Below are 23,354 nucleotides of genomic sequence, written 5' to 3' on the forward strand. Positions count from 1 at the left end.
AACATCTGATAATTTATATGACCCTAACAATGGAAATTTTTTACAGCTTGTTGAACTGATTGCCAGATTTGACAGTGCTATGTCTGAACATTTAATGAGAGTGGCTTGTGGTTCGGCCCAGCATTATCTTGGGAAAAATATTCAAAATGAATTGATTGCTCTCCTCTCTGGAACCATAAAAAAAACAAATAATTTGTATGGTTGAAAAAGCTGAATATTACAGCATAGTTGCAGACTCTACTCCCATTGTAAGCCACATTGACCAATTAACACTAATTGTTCAACGTGGCTTACTTTCCTGTAGAAGCCACTACAGGCTCAGCATTAACCGAATGTATAGTAAGAAAATTATCGGACATGAATATTCCAATCGCAAACATGCGTGGCCAGGGTTATGACAATGGATCGAACATGAAAGGAAAACATTCAGGAGTTCAACAGTGCATTAGGGACTTGAACCCAAGAGCTTTTTATATTCCTTGCTGTTCTCATTCTCTCAACTTGGTGGTCAATGATGCTGCAATGTCATCTAGAGAAGGGATTTCATTTTTTGAAACGGTTCAGAAAATATATGTTTTTCTCAGTGTCAACGCTGCATTGGAGAATCCTTAAGACACATATTACAACCCTAACGCCTAAGCCATTAAGTACAACTCACTGGGAATCTAAAATTGACGCTATTCGTCCTTTAAGATACTATATTGAGGAGTTTTATTATGCACTGATAGAAATTGCTGATGATGAGTCAGTAGACAAAATGGCGAGACACGAAGCTGGAACCCTTGCTCTAAAACTTAGAGACTTTAAATTTTTATGTTGTCTGGTTATATGGCACTATGTTTTAAATGAAATTAATGTTGCAAAGCATAAAGATGGAATTGTCTAGTGCCATAACAACATTGGGTAATGTTCTCAAAAGTCTTAAGAATCTCAGAAATGATAAATCATTTCAAAATTTTCTTGTCAATGCTACAACATTAGCTGAGAAAGTCGAAGCTGATGCTGATTTGAAACCAATATGCGAAAGTACCAGATTGCGTCAGCAGAAAAAGCAACATGATCATGAAGCAAGAGATGAACCTATTTTAGATCCCAAAACAAAATTCAAAGTTGAGTTTTTCTTTTTTTTATTTTTGATGTTGCAACTAATTCTATTGAAGAAAGGTTCGAACAATTGGAACATCACACTTCACATTTTTCATTTTTATATAACATCTCTAAATTGAAATGTGAGATGACAAATAAGCTCTTAGACAATTGTAAAAACCTAGAAGCCATTTTAACGCATGAAGAAAATAGAGACATCGATGCAATTGAGCTATGTGATGAACTGAAAGTAGTGTCCATATTAGTACCAGAAAATATGCCACCAGTTGAAGTTCTTCGTTTTATTGTTAAAAATAACTGCTCCGAATGTCGCTGTTGCCCTAAGAATATTACTGACGTTGCCTGTGATGGTTGCAAATGGTGAGCGTAGTTTCTCAAAACTGAATCTTATTAAAACTTACTTACGCTCAACAATGGCCAAAATTAGATTGGAAGGACTTGCTGATTTCAATTGAACATGAAATCGGTCAGAAATTAGACTCTGCAGACCTAATTTCTGATTTTGCAAATATGAAAGCAAGAAAAGTGTATTTTTAATCAGTAGATACTAAAAACAATATAAATTCGAATTAAAATAATGTGAAAATAGTGCTAAAACTATAACGTGTACGTTCTATAGTTAAGTGTAACTCAACAGTTCACCGTTGTACAAGTGAAGATCATTCCATATATGTAAGTAATAAATTATAACTACGTTTCATTTAATTGTCAATTGATGAAGTTGATGGTTTATTTTATGAATATGCAGTATTTTAATCACTTTATCAGTGCATTATTATTAATGATCATGAAACTAATGTTGAACATAATGGTTTTCAAAATTCCAAAAGTTAATTTGAGGTTGGTGCTGGGGCAGCAAAACTTCTAGAGCCGGCCCCAGGTAACAGATTGATTTGGAGGAAAATTATAGATAGGAAGTTAGTAATGATGAAAGTTTTTCATGTAGTACTATCGTATCCTGTACACCCCTCTAGGGTACATGTCAGGAATTTGACGATGAACCTTTAATGGGAGGGAGTTATACCAGAAATAGTGTTCGATACTGAACAACATATTTTGTTATGTAGGTTTCTGTGGACTGATACATAATAGAAATGTATTGCTCGTATTCTTGGATTTCTTCACTAATGCTAGAATATTAAAGGGCTCTATGCTTTCACCCTTCTTCCTGTATAAATGGCCTTCTTTTGCTGAACTTCAAATTCTGTCCATTGTTTTATACACACACACACACACACACACACACACACACACATGGACAAAGAAATTAGCGTACCTGGAAGAAAACATGGTACAACGGCCAAACTACAAATAGCTTGAGTGCGGGGTGGTATGCAAATGATCCAAGTTTGGTGCGATTGCGCATGCCCACACACACTGCGGTGGTGCTGCAAGCATGAACCGTCAGCCAGCGTGTAGTTAATAGCCGATTAAAGCAAAAAGCACCAGCCGACGCAAGCTAGAGTATAGAGTGATAGACGCTAGGTAGACGTGCACTTGAACCGTTCTGATCATGCCGTCCGACAGTGCTGGGAGCTGTAGACACGTTTCGGCACTGCCACACGGCAGAGTGGCACCGGTCAGATCAGGAGGACCAACGCTAGAGAGAATCGTGTGGCAAGCATGGAGGGATCCCAAGGTGATCCAGTCCACTATATAGGCAGATGTAGGGGCTCCTGTGTGCCCACGAACCATTTTCCGACACTTCACGGAGGCAAATCTATGATCCCAGCACCCCTTACTTGTGCTCCCATTAACACCACAACATTGCCGACTTCATTTGCAGTGGTGCCGGGTGAGAGCGACATGGAACACCACAGACTGGCGACGTGTGGTCTTCAGCGATGAGTACTGCTGCTTCTTGGGGACAGATGATTATCGTGTTCCAAGTGTGGAGGACCCCTGGTCAAGGACACAATCCTGACCTCACTATCGAGCGCCACACCTCCCGCACTGCAGGCATTATGGTCTGGGGAGCCATAGCCTATGATAGCCGATCGGGGCAGCGGTATGTGGACGACATCCTGCGGCCCCACATTCTCCCATTCCTGGCCGGGATACCAGCAGGATATAGCGCTCTTGGTGATGCCTGTCCACACACAGCTCTAAAATAATGGATGTCCAAAGATTAGGAAGCCACAGTTCACTGAATGTTCAATTTTCTTGTTAGAACACATTTAGCAATCAAGCACTTTTTTTTTTTTGTTTGCATTTCTCTCCCATATTTACTAAACTGTTTTCTCATAATTTTTCCATTTGTATTCTTAATTGTTGGAATATGAGGTATGGAGAATTTATAGGACCTACATTTTGTAATTTTTGTGTTGCACCTTGTGATTTTGTAAATCACTTTCTAGGTATTAATCAGTTGATAGTTCCCAGGAGACATTGACTGATGATCAGAGCATAGGCATTAGATTTTTGAATAGGCAACTAAGATGTTTGAATAATTGAGTTCCAATATGGCCTAAAATATATCATTGGAATTAACATAGATATCATCTTAGATTAAAATATTTAGTAAATTGCTCAAATTTTCAATGATTGCAAAATAAAATATTTTACACTAAGATTTTCAATAGTTATCTCATTAAAGAAAAGGAGAAATTGAGAAAATATGTAGTTGAATTATAGAAATTTCCTTCTTTGTGGTAATCTCAATATAGTACAACATATAATAATAATATTATGCTAAAAGTAAAAATATGGAATAGTGGTCTTTAACTGCTGAGAACGTATTATTACGGGCTCGGAAATACACGCCTGCTTTGCTGAGCCCATATATGTACGGTTGGCGCGTCTCCCATATTCAGACAATTTTTTAGTATGGAAAGAATCGTCGTAAGATATTCAAACTTCCCAGGTAGGTTCCTCCATCTATTGCGAACCAATTGAAGTTTATTTGCCTTGGGTTTCTGTCCTTGTATGACATCTAAAGAGAAAAATTTTAACTGGTGCAACTAATCATATGTAATCATATGCTCTTTATATATTTTGATTAATTTCTACATAAATTAATGTGTGTAATTTGCATAATCAAGTGGACACCCCTTGATCGTGCAAATTTTATAAAACACTATTATTGCCATTTTTGTGAGTGATGTATGATGCTGTCTGGACTTCTTTCTTCAGTAAGAATTTTAATTGATTTTATTTATAATTTTTTTGCAAAATTAATTCAGCACATGGGACAATGTCAGTAGAATATAAAATCAATAGTTAAAGGACTAAAGTTGAACAGATTAAAATGTATACTGATTTGTCTTGGTTGGCTCAAGTGATTTTGAGAGGAGAGAAATATTCTAAGAGGGAGGATGTAAAGGAGTTGTTAGAAGAGACAAAACTAAAGATTGAGAAGTGAAGATTGTAAGTCTCCTACCATGCTATGATGCAGGCTAACTGAAGAGAAGGGTAATGAGTCTAATAATTAGCTAATGAGTCTGTATATAGGTTGCAGAAGAAATGATGTAAGATCTGTGGTCTGTGTTTGATGGAAAGAAGGATTTATACAATGCTGATGGACTGCATCTAAATGGTTTTGGTGTTAGGTGTCTAGAGAGCTTTGTTCACCAAGCCTGCTGAAGTGCAAATTCAGGAAAATTTAAGCAATTAGGGTGGAAGCAGATGAGTTTGTATGAAGGCACCCATGAGGCGAGTGAGTGAGAATGACCAAATGTGGAATCTAGTCTCTCAAGCAAAAATATTGAATAGGGTATCAGTTCAGGAAGTAAAGGTGAGTGGGGGCCTATAAGGATCTCGCAGTTTTGCAAGAAGTATTGGGAACAAGAGGGACGAGTTTTTGCCATAGATTAGTGTAAGCTCGGCAAAAGTTATAGGCACTAGTGAGACTTGGCTAACAGCAGACAATGTAGTGACAGGGATAGAATGTGAAGGATTTAGTATTTTCAGGGAAGACAGAGAAGATAAGAAGGCAAGATGGGTACTGCTGATGATTTTGGATGAATTGCACCAAAAAGAATAGAAGATAGGTGGAATGGTGGCTGTTCGTTTGAAGCAGTCTGGTGTGAGATTAAGGCCAAGTAAGGCAAAATATATATTTGGTTGTTACTGTAGTCCAGGGAGTTCCTTAGATGATCTGGAAGACATCCAGGTGTAAGTCTCCTACCCATGATGATGCAGGCAAACTGAAGAGGAGGGTGTTGCTAGCTAATGAATCTATATATAGGTTGTGCAGAGGAAATGATGTAGGATCTGTGGTCTGTTTGACAGAAAGAAGGATTTATACAATGCTGATGGACTGCATCTAAATGGTTTTGATGTTAGGTGTCTAGAGAGAGAGAGAGAGCTTTGTTCACCGATCCTGCTGAAGCGCAAATTCAGGAAAATTCGGCGAATTAGTACGAGTATGAATCAAGTGAGTATTATGGGGGACTTCAACTATGGAGATATAGACTTGAAGGAAGAACAATCATGTGACAGGAAGGAAGTGGAATTCGTACACTTACTAAGAGATAATTACTTCAGGCAGCATGTGAATGAGGGAACAAGGGGGTGTTGAGAGTATTGGACCTTGTCATAGGCTCAGAAGACCTATACATAACCAAAGTTACCACATTGCCTCTGATTGGTGCAAGTGACCATGTGGTCTTGACTAGGGAGATTGTACAAATGAGGAATATTGTCAAAAAGGGGGGAGTATATGTGGAACTATAAGGTGGTGATTATGACAACCTTAGGAAGAAGCTTAAATCTATGCCATGGCATAAAACACTGCAGGGTAAGGATGTTAATTATGAAAGGGTTAAGGTTAAGGGTTATCTAGAGGAAGCAATATTAAATTGTATACCTATGGTAAGGAGGGTTAATCAGGTAGGAGTTAAATGAATGAGTAATATCATTAAGCACGAACTGCAGAAGAAGAAAATGCGATGGAGGGTATGTATAGAGAAAGGTGACCAGCATGGCAAGGAAGGCAAAATCAGATTATGAGAAGAATCTAGTCGAGCAGGCCAAAGGAAATCCCAAAGAGTTTTCTTTTGTTATGTGGCAAGTAAAAGGAAGAATGACTATGGAAGATTAACCTTAATGAGGATGATGGTCATGAGGTGACAGAAGCAGATAAAATTACTGAGTAATGATATACTTACTAGGAGAATATGCCCTTGCAAAGTGGTCACTCAGTAACCACTTTGCAAGGATGGATTGGAAGTTAGGATATTGCAGAATCTCAATGTAAATACAGCTGTGGGATTAGATAGGATATCAGTTTGGGTTTTGCGAGAATGTGCAAAGGAACAGGCATTGTCTTTGACTAGGCTGTTTAATTGAAGTCTCAGCTCTGGTAGAGTTCCAATAGTGGAAAGAGAGCATAATTGAAAGTGTTTTCATTTGGTTATACTATAAATTAAAGTTGCCATTAGTTAAAGATGCCACATGTTCATAAGGATATGTGGGTTGCATTATGGGATACCAAGGCAGTCAGTGTGAAGTCATTAACCCCTATCTACAGGTAACCCAGTCGTGAAGTGACTTCATGCGCAAACTTTGTTTGCTTACACTTGGATAAAGGATGAAACCAAGAATATAATTTCTTGGCATATTTAATTTATAATATAACCAAATGAAAAAACTTGCAGCAGATGAAGCTAGAGATTTAGGGATGGGGGTTGGTAGACAGAGAGTTAAAGTTTAGAGGACGTGTCGCTAAAGTAGTCCATAAGATTACTTGGCTATTGAAGAACACATTAAAAAGTAGAGATAATGAAGTTGTTATTCCTTTTTATTTACAAAGCCTTGATATGTCCACATTTGGATTACTTTGCTCAAGTCTGGTCTCCTTAGTTTCTTGAGGATGAGGAAGTGATGGAGAAGATTCAGAGGCAAGTGATCAAGATGGTGAATGGTTTGTGAATGATTCCTATGAAGATAGATTGTGGCTGTGTGGATTGCAGAACTTGGTTGATAGGAGAAAAATAGTGGATATGGTAGAAACATTTAATTTGCTTAAAGGGTTTTATAGGATTGATGCAGGGTAAATGTTTCAGCACTTTCATGGAAGGGCCAGAACAAGGGGAGTCATTCCTGGAAGTTCAATAGTTCAATAAAAATGTGATTAGTAAGGGTGTGAGATCTAGATATTTTGCTTGGAAAGTTGTGAATGAGTGGAATGGGTTGCCAGAGTCAGTTGAGTGCTTTTTCTGTTAATGGGTTTCAAGGAGAGGTATGATAAATTGTGTGGATAGTTAAGGTCTCCCACAATGTCTTCAGACTCCATGGAGTTACCTATACAATAATAATAATAATAATAAAGATTATATGTATATTGCATTTTAGGTGTCGTTAATTTGAGCACCTCCTTATGGCAGTTCTTAATGATAATGCCCTTTAGTTGAAAAGAACTAAGTTTGAATTTTTTTTCTAGGATTCTGAGAACAATTTATGTAAGGGTGTTTCAGCTGAAGGTGAGTTAGCTAGATTCATGTGGAGATGGCAGGGTTTTCCTCCCAGAAACTTGGGTATTTCATCCAGTGGAATGGACAATTGACAAACCTAGCAGACTATAAAAATAGATTTAACTACTCTAGCATAGTATCAATTAGGTTTCTGCAAAGCCAGGTTGCTTGCTCATGATGGTCTGTTGGACCAAAAATGTTAAAGTGAAAATGAGATACCTTCTATTCAAATTTAAATATAATTCAGTATCTGTATAGAGCAGGCAAGAAATACATTATTGTAGGATTTGTAAGTTAAAAGTATTTTACTAAATAAATATTTTTACATATTTAAATTGGTTTGCTTAGTGGAACTTTATTTTCTCTAGAATGCTCCTGGTTTTGGGAATTGCTGTGACTATTTTAAACCGTGAGTATTTTTTTTTTTAAATTTGATATGAATTTTTTTATGTTTGACATTATTATAATTTGCAAATTGTTTTGACGAAATTTAAGTATGATTTCAATTTTTATCGAAAGAAAAATTAGATCAGAATTTATGGAAATTGCATGGAATTACAGTAATTTGATGTCTGTGCATTTTGCATAATGCATCTAAAAAATAAAAATTACATTTATTTTGTCTAGTCACTTGTTTGTCAATGACTTGTAATGGATAAAATCATGGTTAAAGAAAAATTGTGCTTTATTTAAAAAAAAAAAAAAAAAATCTAATATTCTCTAACATAATGCTAGCTAGCATTGTCAGAACAAACAATGACACTACAAAGAAACAGTTAATGTACACTAAAATTAAGTCATGTAAATAATCATGTTTAAATTGTAAAGTGGCATCTCTACTTCTAATTTTTACAGTAGAAAAATATTTTTGAACAATTTTTTAAATGTTCATCTTATGGATAGCTTTTTCTCAAATGAGCAATTGACACATGGAATCATTCTTGATTAGATTTGGCCAAAGTAGAAAGGCTTTGCGGGATATCTTGAATAAAAGTTAAACTTTGCTTAAACATGTCCCCACTGTTTTCATCAAGGAATCAGGTGAGCAGTGCTAAGTCAGCTACTGGAACAAACTCAAATTTCTGTTACTTGGATAGGTACTATCAGCATAAAAAGTATCAAGCAAACTGGCAGGAGTCGAAGTCGAACTGGCAGAAGAACTAGAGAAGTATCGCATTATTATAAATGACATTACTGAGACAAATAAGGCTAAAACAGGTAAATACAACAGATATACACTATAACAAACATCACTATAGCAAAATGATATGTTGTAACAAAGCAGAAAGTCCCAGCCTGAGTGCCATAGGACCAGTGCAATTTTAAGCTCACTGTTGGAAATGGTGAAAGCTCAAAGCCTTCTTGATAGTGAACTGAATTTCCTACTGTTATGACCCCCTAGCTTGGTCTGATAGGTCTCTTATCTGTCTAATTGTTATTTACTAAAGGTAACCGACATTAATTTCTTGGGGAGTCTTGTAGTTTCTCAACTGTTATTTTTACTCTATCCTTATAGCTATCGTTAAGATAAGTTGCAGTCACTACTTATTTAAGTGGAAATGTGCCTAACAGGCATTAGTAGAAAGTACATCATATTATCTGTATTATTCTACAGGTTCTCATTAATCAGTTCATTCCCTTATCAACATAGAGAATATTTATTTTTACCCTGTGCCACTCTGTCTAGATAATATTAAATATAACTCCAAGGAATAATTAATTAATAAGCACAATAACACTCAACTTCCTTAAGCAAAGAATTCCCTAAATTTCTCCATAAGTTTCTCTTACACAGAAGTGACCATGGTTAATTAGTCACTCTCTTTACTTTTGGTTTTCCTGCAAAGATCCGATTAGTTTAATGAATGGTACAGCGAGGTGAATTCAGGCAAGCACGTGAATTTACACAATAAAAAGAACATTTATTATTCTAAATTAACACAATACAAAATATTATCTATACTGAGAATAAATCAAATCATTCAATTTACTTTCTCCTTAGATTAATTTATACAGTCACAGTATTATTAGAATCAATTCTATCTCTCCTCTCAATTCTAAGTTGCACATATAAAGACAATATGAAACTCCAATTCAATCTCCCAGCACAATTATATGATTAGGATATAATCTTCTACTTTACTCAAAAACTATAACATTCTTTTGGCATTAAGTAAGAAGCCTTATCATAAGACAAAACTTATTGTATACACTACATACTTCATATATCTATTGTTCAATTTAAACACAGCACGTTAATTCGAACATCTATACTCTGTATTACAAAACTCTTAAGGGCACTTAATATTTCTCAGGATATTCACATATATAAACTTCTTAATATAATTCATTTCATTCAGAACTAATATCCCACTGGCATAACACGTTCACAAGGAACAATCCTTTCTTAATTTACCCTTTTAAAACGAATTTTCTAGGAACAGATTATATCTCAAGATTAGACACAACATCCATTATGGAATACATAATCTCTGATTTCCACAAGATAATTAATTTTACATCTAATGTCCTCTGGTTCTAGACACGTTCTTTATGAACAAATTGATGCCTCAACTTCCTTTCATAATAGAGTCTATACAATAATCACTATTCATTCCCACAGTTAATATAGTCACAAAATGGAATCAAAATTCTCTTACCGCATTCAGACAACTTACGGAACATCTCGGTTGTGGATTACTTCAATCTTCTAGGGTGATTCCTCAGAAGAAAAATGAGTGTCCCTCAACAGTCTCATTAGTTCTGGCATACACAGAAATTCGGGATACGTTGCATGAGTGCTTCCTCGTTGTCAGTACCACCTTTCATGCCCAAAGATTTCTGGATTATTAAGCTGCATGTCCTTGGATTTCTCAGAACGCTTTTCGAGCATCACCTACTCGGACTTAGTTTTCGGTCAAGTACAATTTCAGAAGTATCAACTCTTAGAGCACGATGACTCGAGCCTAGGACTCCGAGCTACGAACATCAGTGATTCATCTGGGACAACACATCTCGGACGAAAGTCAGGAACAAGAGAGTGCTCCCAGGTCAGTTAATAATCTTTTATATCTTCTGCCATTCTTATTCATTGGATATGCTTACATATCAAATCAGCTATCGTACCGTCACTCACAAACGCCAAATTTTTTCGCGAATTGTAGCGCTGTCAATACGTCTGGCAGACAATCTACACACCACAAGCATGACTTGCAATATTCGTTACACGTGTATTGTCATAGGCAGCTTTACTGTTAATAGGATTAAGTTCCAAACAAAGTATATATAGACCCATTGGCATTTGCTTAAGGTACAAAATTTGTCAAATAATATACATTCTTAACTTTTAAGATGTAAGTGAAATTTATAGATTTAGAGCATAACACATTATTTAATTTAACAGTATCTTTCCTGATTAACACTTTATCTTTGGGAAATGGCGAACTTGTTAAATCTAGAATGATAAGCAATTAATTCATAAATTTGTTTATTCAAGATTTAACACTAGCAAATGATGTCACAATCCATGTCCTGAAATATTCATTTACTGAAAACAGATGCATAGATTTTTAACTTAATGTACTCATTACAACATCAGCATGTATTATTTGTGTTGGCACAGCATTACATGTAGACAGGGCCACCATGCTTTACAGGGAGAATATTGTTTACACTGATTAGCCCTAAAAAATCCATTGGCTTAAAATACAGCTGTTGAGAGTAATTCTGTGGAAAATACTTCGTACAGTTTTCTTTTGTATTAAAACTAGAAAATTAAAAAGACAGAACTATATTTTTTCACTTTTTCATATTTCATATTTGGTATTGTATTATTTCAGTGGGGAAAAAAAAATTAGAAAGTAAATCAAATTTAACAATCAGCTTTAAAGACGTGAATGAAAACAAAATTTTGTTAGCTACAAAAATGAGATTTAAGAAGAAAAAAAAATGCGGGAGTGGGTGGGTGGAGAGAGTAATGGTAAACTAGCATGTAGTAGCTCGTGACATTTTTTTGATTTCTGCAATTATACAATATGTACTGCTACTTGGAAGTGACACTTGGGATGGGCTTTTTCTCCTACCCACAAAAAGTTGTAAACCTAGTCCAACCATGTCACTACCATAGTTGGACTAAGAATTTTATTTTTTTACATAATCCAGAACCTTGAAACCAAATGAAACTTTTCATATGTAAAAATAATCATTATTTACAATTATAAATCATTTTTACAATTGTTTCTCTATTTCTTGGCCCTTGCAATGTGTCATTGATATATTATTGTAAAAATGAAATGTAAAGCATTTGAAATTGATGTAAAACTCAAAGTTATAATAACTTGCTCAACAATAGCATGTTTTATTTTAGAACACCATATCAATCTTTCTTTTTATAGGCGTCACTTATCTGATATCCGTTACTTCCTGACTTACCTGTTTCCATGCTTTGTTTCTTATTTTGCTGCTTAATTTTCTTTTCCTTTCAATGTTCATATCACCTGCATATGTTTACCATAAAGAGTGTTTAGGAGAGATATTCTTAAGTAAGTGTTCTAATCACTCCATGAAATAGATGAAAGGACATATGTGGACTACTAAGCAAGTGTTGCAGAAAGTGGACTACCCATGGCTGTACCTTCAATTTGCTGTAAAGGTTATTCTAACATGTGAAGTAGCCAGAGTGGATAAGTCAAAGAAGTGAATAATATGTGATGGAAAGTCTTGTCAGAGGAACTCAGTTGTTTCCTCTAGGCAGAATATTAGTGAATAAAGGCATATCTAAGTTGAATAAGAGATTACTGGGGGTGAAGGCTATCTGATTTAATTTCTCTGAAATGAGAACTGTTCTTAAGAAACAAAGATTTTTCCCTTGAATGTCAGAAGTGATTTTCAATTTATAGCTAAGGAAAAGCCAATGGTCTATGATAGGATGTAATGAAATATTTTCTTTGTGAACCTTGGTAAGGCCATATAATTGAGGATCTGTGTGTGATAGGTTGTAAGTTTTCCTTTGGTTTCTGCATCCCAGCAAAAGAAACCAGGGATTTATACATGAACATGATTCCATGTTCATGTATAAATTCCATGTTCAGTTTGGCTGGTAGTGGACTCATTAAAAAGAGGATATGTGGAGCAGTCACATAGCATTAATGTTAGTTTTCTGCAATATTCATTCTGGTCTTGAACTACTAATGCTTTCCTTTTATCGACTTTAGTAATAACAAATTAGTGTTTCTCTTTAGAGAGAGAGAGAGAGAGAGAGATTGGCCTTCATTTCTGGGTAAGACAAATTCGGTAGTGGAGGCTTGGACTTGAAAACAAACGCAGTTAGCAAGATGTTTCTATATATCTGAGGAAACATTTTGTAGTACTTTATCTATTACATAATATTCTAATATTCTGTACACTCCTTGAGAGTACATTCACCTTAACAGCAGCACCCGATCCAATTCATTATAGAAAAATAAAATAATAATAGCCTGTCTTCCCAATGGCACCCTGGAATCGTTAAAAAGAGGATGATATGTGGAGCAGTCACATAGCATTAATGTTAGTTTTCTGCAGTATTCATTCTGGTCTTGCACTACTAATACTTTCCTTTTATCGGCTTTAGTAATAGCAATACCTTATGTCCTAATAGAGCAGTAAAAAAGAAAGATTGGATGACTGATGAAATTCTTTCTCTCATGGATCAACGCAGATCATATAAAAATCATAATCCAACAAAATATACAGAGGTTCAGGAAATTATTAAACACAAGATCAAAAAAGCAAAAGAAATCTGGATGAATGAAAAATGTAAAGAAATAGAAATTCTACAGGAAAAACATGACAATTTTAATCTACACAAAAAGATGAAAGAGACCTCAGGTATATATAAGAAAAAACAATTCTGTATCCTTCAAAACAAAAAGGGAGAAATTATATCCAAAAAGAATGACAAAATACAAGAATGGGTGAAATATATAGAACTCTTTACTGATGACAGACAGAACCCAGAAAATACTTATGAACATATGGAAGGTCCATGCATTCTAAAATCAGAGGTAGAATGTGCATTGAACTCAGCTAAAAATGGTAAAGCCCTAGGACCAGATAGAATACCAGCAGAAATAGTAAAGTTATTAGAAGGTGACAACATTAACATATTAGTAAAGCTATTTAATAAGATCTACGATACAGGCATAATCCCTCAAGACTGGTTACAGTCAACCTTCATCATGCTACCTAAAAAAGTAAATGCGAAAACTTGTAATGACTATAGAATGATCAGCCTAATGAGTCACGTTCTCAAAATGTTTCTGAAAATAATTCAAAAAAGAATATACAGAAAATGTGAAGACACCATCAGTGATACCCAATTCGGCTTTAGAAACGGCTTGGGAACAAGAGAGACCCTTTTCCTGTTCTCAGATCTTATTTCAAAAATGTATTGACCAAAATAAGGTAATATTCATTTGCTTCATCGACTTTGAGAAAGCATTTGACAAAGTCCAACATGCTAAAATGATTGTACTATTAAAAAGAATTGGATTAGATGGTAAAGACATCAGGATCATTGAAAACTTATATTGGAACCAAAAGGCATCTGTTCAAGTTGATGACATTATTACAGACTCCATTAACATCAAACGAGGAGTAAGGCAAGGATGTGTGCTGTCACCTCTTCTTTTTAACATCTACTCAGAAGCCATATTTCAAAAAGTCTTGGAAGGAAGAAAGGAAGGGATTAGTGTAAATGGTGAAATCATCAGTAACATCCGATATGCCGATGATACAGCTCTTCTGGCTGACAATATTCAGGATCTTCAAAATCTTTTGGAGCTAATAAATGCAGAGTGTGAAAAAATGGGATTAAAAATAAATATCACCAAAACTAAATTCATGGTCATAAGTAAGAGACCAATTCTTAATTTAGCACTTTCTTTAAATAGGAAACAAATAGAAAGAGTGGTAAAGTTTAAATATCTCGGATGCTGGTTAAATGAAGATTGCAATCCAGAAATGGAAATAAAAGTTAGAATTGAAATGGCAAGAAAAATTTTCTCTTGGTGAAATCAACACTGTGTAACCGCAGTTTAAACTTAGAGCTTTGAGTACGCATGGTTAAATGCTATGTATGGTCTGTACTGCTGTACGGTGCAGAAACTTGGACCGTGAAGACAACATCAATAAAAAGACTTGAAGCCTTTGAGATGTGGTTATACAGACAAATGTTAAAAATCCCATGGACAGCAAAAACGTCCAATCAGGAAGTACTGAAACAAATGGGGAAATCACGTGAACTTTTAGATACCATAAAAAGAAGGAAAACTGCATATCTTGGTCACCTACTTCGTAATGAAAAATATAAGATACTTGAATTGATTATAAAAGGGAAGATAAATGGAAGAAGAGGACAAGGAACACGAAGAAAATCTTGGCTGGCAGATATCAGACAGTGGACTGGTATGAACTCTGAGAGACTGCTCAGAATAGCTGAGAATCGCTCAAAATTTGCCAAGGTGGTCGCCGACCTCCGATAGGAGATGGCACTCAAAGAAGAAGTAATAACAAAGTTAGTGTTTCTCCTTAGAGAGAGAGAGAGAGAGAGCAGCCTTCATTTCTGGGTAAGACAAATTCGGTAGTGGAGGCTTGGACTTGAAAAGAATTTGTAGAAAATGTTATTGTAAAATAATAATAATAGCCTGTCTTCCCAATGGCACCCTTTCTTTCTTAGTTTATAGAAAACGTATTCACACACACACACAAAATCCTTCCCATCATCCCCTCTCATCAATATGTATTAATTTAATAAAATCCTAGTCAACAGTGCCTCCAATCACACTTAGGTTGGCTTTTTTTTTAATCTACTGTTGATTCTTAAAAAAAAAAAAAAAAGGCTTTCAAGTTGGTATTTGCTGTGGTGAAGCATTGTAGTATATAGGCCAAATAGATCATGTATACATGATCTATTTGTCTTAACACCCAGACTTCTCTCTTCTCATGCCCTCATCTAAAATATTAAAGATTCTTAAAAGAATAATTTTGCAGAAAATTTTGCCAATGACACATAACAGGGTTGATGCCCCTCCAATTATTGCAGTTTCCCAAATCTCCTTTCTTTGTTATTTTTACTGTTATTCTTGGAGGTTTATTTTGCACCTGGTTAGACTATAATAAATTTAGTTTAATCCTTTATCCAAGTGTAAGCAAACAAAGTTTGCACCTGAAAATATCTTCAGGACTGGGGCAAAGTGGTACATCCATAGGCAACTTGTCAAAGGTGGACCAAGCTCTCATCACTCCTTGTCTCAGTATCTCCCACAATGCAAAGCACATCTCTTTGCAGACATGTATGATGCTATGCATTAAGGGAAGGGCCACTAGCCAGACTGGTTTCGACCTTTATTGAGGTCTCTTCAGTGGGAGGCAGACCCAGAAGTGGTGATACTAAGGCAGAAGCAATGGAAAGGTCATATTTACACATATGATGTACCACCTTGCCTCAGTACTGAAGATATTTTCAGGCACAAACTTTGTTTGCTTACACTTGAATAAAGTGTAAGCAAACACTTTACAAAAAACTTCACCAAGTACAAAATAAACTTCCGACATGTTTCTCTAAATCCAGAGTAATTTAATAATAAGGTGGTACACCTGTTGGCAACTCATATAGGTAAATATGACCTCTCTATTGCTTCTGTCTTTGTGTCACACTTCTGGGTTTGCCTCCCACTGACGAGACCTCAATAAAGGTCGAAACCGGTCTGGCTAGTGGCCCTTCCCTTAATGCATAGCATCATACATGTCTGGGATGAGATAAGGATAAGGAGTGTGATGAGAGCTTGGTCCACCTTTGCTACGAGTTGCCTATGGATGTACCACCTTGCCCCAGTCCTGAAGATATTTTCAGGTGCAAACTTTGTTTGCATACACTTGGATAAAGGATTAAACTAAATTTATTATATTTACTATTATTCCTGTATTCCAATCCCTTGTCAGATTTTAGAACCTCTGCTATGATGCCATCATGTTCTGCCACTTTCCCATTTTTCATTTCTTTAATAGCTTTTTTTATGTCCAATTTAGATAGTGGGCTGGTATCAATTTTTAATTCATCTACTCTTTTTATTTCTGTTTGTATGCTATTGTTCAAGATTTGACTAAAATGTTGTCTCAACCTTTCCAATTGATTGTTCTTCTGTTGACATTAGAATTTTTCCATTGAGATCCTTCACTGGGACATTCTTTTGCATGGCTTCTCCGGAAAGTCTTCTTATAATACTGGTTAACTCTCAACTATTATACTTGTCTCCAGCTTATTGTGCCCTCGATGCCAATTCTTCAAACCGTTGCTGTTTATCTTCTCTAGCACACTTCTCTTAACTTTTTTATTTAAAATCTTATATTTCTCTTTAAGTGCAATTTCCTTTTGGGGAGTATTTCTTGCACATAATTTCAGCTTTATTTTTTTCCTTTCATCCACTAGTCTCTAAGTTTCCATTTATAACCATTCTTCTTTCTTTCTTTTAGCATATCCTAAAACCTGCTCTGCTGTATCATTAAGGACTTTTTTTTTTTTTTTACCTTTTTCCATTTAGCCTCTATATCATCATTCCTTATATCTTCTTCGCCTTCAAAATTAATATCCATGTTTTTCCTTAACATTATTTTAAACTCATTTGCAGACTTCAGCATTTTGTAGTTTAGCAATATCAAATTTCCATCTATTAAATGTTTTCCCTGATGATTTTTTTAAAATATATAACTGCATAGATGCTATTATTATGTGATGATCTGAGCCAGTATCAGCATTTCTTTTATTTCGGCCATCTAATAACATTTTCCTTCACCTTTGGCTGATTGCAATATGATCTGTTTGATTCTGTGTTTTGTCATCTGGTGACACCCAGGTTACTTTATGTATTTTCTTATACTGGAAGATTGTGCCACCTATTACTAAGTTATATTTGCCACACAGTTCCACCAACAGTTCACCATTTACATTTCTCTCTCTCCCAACCCATGCTTGCCCATTACATCCTCCAGCCCCTCATTATTTGTACCAACTTTAGCATTGAAGTCACCCATCAGAAGTATGCTCTTATTACCGTGTGTCATCATAAAAGCCTTATCAAGCAGACTGTAAAACTTCTTTTTCTTCAAAAGATGCATTCTCAGTTGGGACATAGCATTGAACAGCTCTTAATCTTCCAATTTTAGTTTTAAGATTTACTGTTATTATTCGTTCTGAAATTGGTTCCCACCCAATCATTGCCCGACTAAATCTTTTGCTCATGAGGATTCCAACTCCATATTAATGTATGTCAGTTATATTAGGCATCCCTGAATAAAGAAACACATTCCCACTGGGAAAATTTATTTTACCAATACCATTCCATCTTACTTCACTAATCCCCAATAATTCAATTTTATATTTTTCCATTCCTTTCTTAGTTGTGCTAGTTTTCCTGTTTGATAGTGTTTTAACATTCCATTGGTCAATTCATGTCCTAATTTTCCAAGCTTTAATCGGTACCAAGGAGTCTGTCCGATTTCTGCATTTATCTGACTTGAAAACAGTATTTACATTTTTGGGGACTTGTGGGTTGTTAGCCCACCGAGTTCTTATTCTGGTGGTAGGGCTGCTACCTCAGCATCCAGACATGCATTTTATACACAAGCATTTACTCTTGTGTAGATGTTTCAGTTATACCGTTGATACTCAGTCACCAGAGCCTCGTTTTGATAACAGATTCTACCACGAGAAGGTAAGGGTGATATTTGAGTGGGAGAGGCTATATATTATATATCATGAAGTCAAGGACTTAATAATATTATGCAATCACCATCCCATAGAACCCCTAAGCATTAATACTCAATTGTTAACTAAAGAAAAAGAAACTTGCATTATAAAAAAGAGCCTGTCTTTCCTCATTCTTGCAATTATACGGCATAAATGCCATATAATTATTGGAATGTATACTCTCAAAAACTGTGGAGTAAAGATGACTGAAAATATCGAAAATCTGTTATGTCATAGATTTGCCATATCATTTTGAAATTGCCATTTAAAGAAAAAACATTTTTTATGTTTATGCATATTTAGAACAATGTGGATTTACCTTTCTTTTAAGTATAATGTCAAATGATTGTATGTTAAATGACTTCATATGAAGTCATTAGCCTGTATATACAAGTAGCTCAGTGAATATATTTCATACGCAAGACATTGTTTTACTTCTTTGGGAAAAACCAAGTATATAATTTCTTGGTATCTTTAATATATATATATATATATATATATATATATATATATATATATATATATAATGTGTGTACACACATACAGTATTTTTTAAAATTTATTTCTATAGTGCCTCTTGAATATCTGACATTGTGGATTGAATTGCCATTTATGCTGCTTTTGGGAGATATTCGACAAGGTTTTTTTTATGCTGCTCTGCTTAGTTTTTGGCTTGTGTTCTGTGGTGAACATCTTATGGTATGTTATTCATTCATTTGATTATTTTGTTACTTATAATGTGGTATATATATATATATACTGAAAATGATCATCTTGATCATCTTTCTTCCTTTGAAATTGTGATAAAATCTCTTTCCCAAAGTTTTAAATAAAATTTTAAAAATTAAAAATACATAAATAGCTTATCAAAAAAAACAAAAATCCAAAAGTTTGTATGGGTTTTTTCAGCTAACAACAACAAAAAAAAAAGTTATTAGATTTGAAAAATCACCACTAAAATGTTATTAAATAGGGTGGAGGAGCAGCATGTGCAATTGTTTCCACACATTTAAGCATGTTAAGTAGCTCTGAAATGATGTAAGTTAGAATAGCAGGGCAAAGGTAACTTTTAAAAAATAGTGGATGTGAGTGAACTTAGAAGTAATTAATAAAAAGTGATAGAAAGCTACCAAATGGTTTTATCTTCTGATATCATCTTCATTCATAATTGATAATTCATATTCAGTAAGCTAATATAATGTGAATGTTTTAATTAAAATTGCAGTGTTTTTAAAGGATGAATTATTAAATAGAGAGATGGAAAATTATGAGCACTTGTCGACATTCATATATGGTTCAGCTTTAATTTTGTTTACCCATTTACTCATCTTCTTGTTCCATTCAATTTATCTCTGTTCAAGTAAAACACACCAAGTTTCCTTTTTTTTTCCCTTTTTTTTTTTATAACCACTTATCCGCATGCTATTGTATTTATAGGTTTTGCAATCTCTTCTCTGTGGAATTGATTTTTTAAAAAATAATGATAGACTTTTTTTTTTTTAATTTAAAAGAAGTTAATAATTTCTGGATTATTGATGGCATATCTTCCCATTATAACAAACAATCCTTGGGAAAATGATCTTTGAGATTTACACCACTTTTTTATAAAGGGAATTGCAATTGTAAATCTTGAAGTTGAACTATTTGTGCTAATATACATGTTATTCAATTGGAAGTAAACCATAACAGAAGCTAATGAAAGGTCAGCAATGATAGAGAATTGCTAACTTTCATAAGAGTCATTATATTGTATACACTTAACAAGTACTAAATATTATGTGAGCCTAACACAGTTGCTATTTCTTTACTAGTTTTTAATTAATAATAGTTTCTTTTAAATTGATTTATCATTTGTGTTATCTCTGATTGGATCTGCTCCTATATTTCCATTTCGAAAGCACTTGTAACCACATCAGTCCACGTATATCTTAGTCTTTTTTTCTAGGTATTTTTCCTGCCAATTTCACTTCAAATACAGTAGACTGCCCACATACTTCTATGACCTGATTTGTTTGTGGAATACAATCAAGTGAGCCATTATAAATCATATTATTTATTCATTTACACATTCCCTAGGCTCTTGCCATTAATTGAGGATACTTTCCTGAAAATATAATTTGAACTACGTCATACCACAGTGAAATGGCCATGAATCTAAAATTACTAACTATTATAATAACGGAATTAACTCACGTAAATTATTCTTTATTCATAGGATTTTTCACCTGAGTATCACAGGCATCATCAGTACAAGGCTAATTAAACAACTGTTATATTCACAAAGCCCCACCTAAGTAGCTAAGGTTAAATTTCCTAAATTTATTTAATTATTATTATTATTTATTTATTTTTAATTATTCAATTATAATAATTTAATTTTTTATATATATGTGTGTGTGTGTGTGTGTGTGTGTACAATTATATGTTAGGGAGGATTTGCTACTTTATAAAATACACTCTCCCACAAGGGGGAAAGACGTAGACCATTGGATCTGTTTAGGTTAGGGGAGTGAAGTAATGTTTCACATATTTCTTTGTATAGCCGTTCCATTAGGAACTGACTTTTGTCTTGTTCCACTTAACTCTATGTCTGGTGTTGATGGCATGTTCTGCAATTCCAGACCGTTCGGGTTCAAAGTACTGGATGTATGACTGGTGTTCTTCTAACCGGACCCGAGCAGATCTTCCTGTTTGTCAGAAATATGATAATCCACACGAGCATGGAATTTTTTTTAATTATTATAATTGAATAATTAAATAAATTTAGGAAATTTAACCTTAGCTACTTAGGTGGCGCTTTGTGAATATAACAGTTATTGTTTAATTAGCCTTGTTCCTGTACTGATGATACCTGTGATACTCGGGTGAAAATTCTACGAATAAAGAATAATTTACGTGAGTTAATTCCGTTATTATAATAGTAATATGTCTACTCACAGTATTTCCTTACTGAATCTAAAATATAGCATTTAAATAATGAAATGGAGAAACACATTTTTTTTTTAATTATCCAAATATGAAAATGTTTCAGGATTTACTGTTTAGAGCTTTTGAAAATAAAAATCTTACTTAAGAAAGAAGACTTCTTACTTCTCTTCTGAAGTAAGAAGTCTTCTTTCTTTCTCTCTTTATTTAGTAAATTTCCCTGTAGCATGATGAAGCATTTCTGATATAAAGGTATGGTAGAATGAGGTTTTTCAATGCTTCCTTGCTCTTCCATTTTGATAATTTTCTCAGTGGTAGGCTCCTTTTCATGCAAAATTTAGCAATTCATTTACATCTTCAGTAGAGGCTTTTAGAGCAAGCTGCATTAGAAGCCTCTACTACCATTTGGTATATCGATGCTTCTATACGATTTATTCTTAATTTGTTTTCTTAAATCTATCCTTTCTTACCTAAAACCTTATACAAACAAAATCCTACCGGCTGCTCTATTGTTATATATTCACCTTTCGTTATTTTTTCTTTCTTCTCTTTATTCACTTTAATCTTATTCTTATATCTAGGATTGTTTCCTCTTCGGATACTGGCAAATTTATATTTTGCTGTGCCAGCCAGTATCAGAAAAGGTACTTACTCAGGGAGGCAATAATAGATTCTTAGCTTTCCTACACAATATCTTATTTAAACTGCCGTATAGATTCAGATTATTGCAGTCATTACCTAAATCTATTATTATATTCACTCTCAAAATCCTTCCCGCCAAAATAGGTTCTATTTTTATAAGTAGTAATTTGGAATCGTAATCAGGCATGACTCGGTTCAGGTAAATATGACATGTTTATTGGAATATCTAAAACACAATACAAAATTCATACACTCAATTATACTCAATACTAAATAATACTCGAACTAAGAGATTAACACATTCTAAACTAATTAAATCTTATAAGGCATGCTAAACACAGTAACTGCACATTGGGATATAGATAGCAAATGATATGAAGTCATGTTGTACCATCATTTTATATTTTGGTTTAACCAATAAGAATACAATTTGGTCGGCTAAATCCCAAATTGCCAGCCCATCCTCGTCTGTTCAGTATCCAAGTAGATACCCAACAGGGTGCACCACGAGAAGGTGAGGATTGGACATTAGGTCAGAAGCCCTGGTCGGTTCTCCGCATTCCTTTAAAGACCATGTGGAGGTCTCCTCTCAGGTATTGCTTGATATAATGCCCCATTGACACCATATAACTGCAGCGTATTGAATAGCTTCTCTCTTGACACCTTGTCATATGCCTTTTCTTCACCAAAGCTTGTTCTTCACCAAAAGCTTGGTGAAGAACAAGCTGGATTCAGGCCAAAAGCTTGGTGAAGAACAAGCTGGATTCAGGCCAAAAGCTTGGTGAAGAACAAGCTGGATTCAGGCCAAATAGAGGCTGTCAGGATCAGATCTTCACTTTACGACAAATAGTCGAGAAAGCATGGGAATATAACAAAGATCTGTATTTAAGTTTTGTCGATCTGGAAAAGGCATATGACAAGGTGTCAAGAGAGAAGCTATTCAATACGCTGCAGTTATATGGTGTCAATGGGGCATTATATCAAGCAATACTTAGTCTTTATTTGAGTTGTAAGTCAGCAGTTAGAATTGAAGGAAGTACAGGAAGATGGTTTAATGTTAAATCTGGTGTGAGACAAGAATGTACATTATCCCCTCTGTTATTCATTATCTATATGGATCACATTATGAAGGAAAGTGGTATTAAACATAATATCAAAATTGGAGATGTTAATGTCAGCTCTTTGCTTTATGCGGATGATGTTATACTTCTAAATAAATCTGCTACAAGTCTGCAAGATTCTCTGACTAAATTGAATAGCTGTTGTAATAGATATGGTATGAAGGTCAGCAGTAAAAAGACAAAGACAATGAAAATAGGCAGAATCATTGAAAATGTCAACTGTGTTGTGAATGGAGAACCTTTGTAACAAGTAAAACATTTCAGCTATTTAGGCACAATTTTTAATGAAGATGGTAAATTAAATATAGAAATAGACAACAGAATCAGCAAAGCTGGTATCGTGGGAAGTCAATTGAATAG

The 23,354-nt window shown here is 34.6% G+C and overlaps 1 protein-coding gene across 1 annotated transcript in view; it reads left to right on the forward strand.

Annotated features, from left to right (window-relative positions):
* wls (Wnt ligand secretion mediator) overlaps nucleotides 1-23,354 on the forward strand; it is a 146,318-nt gene that overhangs the window by 76,227 nt on the left and 46,737 nt on the right. Inside the window, exons 6-7 of the mRNA XM_090396063.1 lie at nucleotides 7,889-7,929; nucleotides 18,878-19,005. Coding sequence (XP_090252189.1) covers nucleotides 7,889-7,929; nucleotides 18,878-19,005 — 169 coding nt within the window. The remainder of the gene's footprint in view (nucleotides 1-7,888; nucleotides 7,930-18,877; nucleotides 19,006-23,354) is intronic.

This window comes from Typopeltis vanoorti, chromosome 7 (genome assembly GCF_054136105.1).
Source record: "Typopeltis vanoorti isolate ZY-2024b chromosome 7, IOZ_Tvanoo_1.0, whole genome shotgun sequence".
NCBI lineage: Eukaryota > Metazoa > Arthropoda > Arachnida > Uropygi > Thelyphonidae > Typopeltis > Typopeltis vanoorti.